This window comes from Quercus robur, chromosome 2 (assembly GCF_932294415.1).
Source record: "Quercus robur chromosome 2, dhQueRobu3.1, whole genome shotgun sequence".
NCBI classification, from domain to species: Eukaryota; Viridiplantae; Streptophyta; class Magnoliopsida; order Fagales; family Fagaceae; genus Quercus; species Quercus robur.
The window spans coordinates 8,275,108-8,277,417 of NC_065535.1; the positions used below are offsets into that span (position 1 = coordinate 8,275,108).

General features: G+C 40.3%; 1 protein-coding gene across 1 annotated transcript; it reads left to right on the forward strand.

The window, feature by feature from the left end:
• Nucleotides 1-802: 802 nt before the first annotated feature.
• LOC126712177 (elongation of fatty acids protein 3-like) lies at nt 803-2,045 on the forward strand. Its single transcript, XM_050411396.1, has one exon. The coding sequence runs from the start codon at nt 1,045-1,047 to the stop codon at nt 1,930-1,932; it is 888 nt and encodes a 295-aa protein (XP_050267353.1). The 5' UTR covers nt 803-1,044; the 3' UTR covers nt 1,933-2,045.
• Nucleotides 2,046-2,310: the final 265 nt, after the last annotated feature.

Here is a 2,310-nt window from a genome sequence, read left to right on the forward strand (position 1 = left end):
CCACAAGTTATGTAATGTTGATCTGGCCCTTTCCCAAGGATAAAGTGATTCCTATAAACTCCACATTCATAATTGACACCTTAATTAAGGCTCAAATTATCTACTAGCATGTTTCTAACTTGAGCTCACACGTATTTACTGAACATGATGGATGAGTTTGAGAAGTTGGTATATTGGCCCAATCATGATGCACAAGTCTTGAAGTATTCCAAAACTAGTAATGTACTATAATGTATTCTCTATTCGCTTCACCAAGTATGATGAGCTAATCAGCAAATAAGAGGTGAGAATTTGGAATTCTCTTTTTTGAGCTTATTGCTTAATCTAGAGTTCAACTCTTTGGAGTATTTTTGAAAGCAGATCCCCCCCATTAATATGAATAAAAAACAACATAGTAAAAAGGTTATCTGGTCTAAACCTCTTTGCCAATGTTAAAAACCATAAATGTCACTCATCGTTGTGATCCATTGGAAAACGGAAAACCCATTATGGAACCATCCAATCCAAGGCAACAAAAATCTCTTTTCTTTTGCTTAATGTAAATGATTTTTTTATTAACTCAATTTTAGCATGCTAAGCATTTTTTTTTTTTCCTGTGCACATAGCACACGTTGTCGATTATATATATGGCACACGCTTAAATGGGTCCCGAACTCATTGAATCTTTGTCTAGTTGTCCTTTTAGACCGACGTGGTCTCTTTTGTCCTTTTTTACATTCCCACTTACAACTTCACTATTAAAAATTTAAAAAAAAAAAAAAACTTGAGTTCCAAGCCTCAAAGCTATATATCATCTTTGTGATTGTGATTACTTCCCTCCAAGTTGTTTTATTTTTCAATTTATAATCCGCTGACGCAAACATATTTATTCCTTTTCAAACCAGTTAGCTGAGCTCTCTCTTTTCTCTCAACTCTACCCCATACACAAACACAACTTAACCAATCAAGCTCATATAAATTTTCCCAAATACCCATTTTTTCGCTAAAACAGAAACAAAAACAAAAACAAAAAAAGTTTCACACAACAAGAGCGAAAATCGAAAAATGGGGCTAACGTTGGTACAGAACATAACATATTGGTTATCAGAGCACCCATCAATCGTGAACTTCCGCTGGAGTCCAACCCAATCGTGGGGCTCCACGTGGTCATTCGTCATTACAGCAATCTCCTCCTACGTCGTACTCGCCACCACTCTCAACCTAGTGCTAATCAGACGCCGCCGTCCGCTGCCACTCGGCCCAATCCCGGCCGTCCACAGCCTCGCCATGGCCTTGATCTCCGCCCTCATTTTCACCGGCATTCTCCTCTCCGCGGCGGCGGAGATCCGAGACACGCGCTGGTTCTGGCGGCGGACGAGGACGACGACGCCGTTTCAGTGGCTCCTCTGCTTCCCGCTGGGCACGCGCCCCAGCGGGCGCGTGTTCTTCTGGTCCTACATTTTCTACCTCTCGCGTTTCCTCCACCTCTTCCGCACATTCTTCGCTATCCTCCGTCGACGGAAACTCACTTTCTTTCGTCTCTTCAACCACTCCATCCTAATCTTCATGAGCTTCCTCTGGCTCGAGTTTTCGCAATCGTTTCAAGTTCTTGCGATTCTGCTGACGACTTTGCTGTACTCCGTGGTTTACGGGTACCGTTTCTGGACCGCGATTGGGCTGCCTAGCGCGTGCTTTCCATTCGTCGTCAACTGCCAGGTCGTTTTGCTTGGCTGCAACTTGGTTTGCCATTTTGGGGTTTTCCTATTGCACTTCCTGAGAGGCGGGTGTAACGGCATGGGCGCGTGGGGGTTCAATTCGGTTCTCAACGGAGCGATTCTGTTGCTGTTCTTGAGGTTCTATGTCAAGATGTATTTGACGAGGAACAAATCAACGCTCGAGGTAGCGCGTGAAGATGACGCTTCCTCGATGAAACTCAAAGATAAGGACACCTGATGGTTTATACTTTGTACGAGTTTACGATCCCTTTTTCTTTTTTTTCTTTTTTTTTTTATAATGATATACCCATAATTGAGGATTGTAGATGTGATCAATGAGTATATACTTTTGTATTTTGCATAATAATTTTCTTTTCTTTTTTGGTTAATTTCATTCCTATACTAAGGTTTTGATTAATGCAAATCAAGTCTAAAATTCATCAAAATTGACCAATTTAGTCTTTAAAGCCAACTCAATCCTTAAAACAATTGAAAAAAATGAATAATTGATCTAACATTTTGTAGGAATTAAGTTGGTTAGTTTAAATTCACTAAATTGGTAAGTTTTGAAAAATATTAAACCTGATTGGTAATTTGTCCAAATCCCAAAATATGT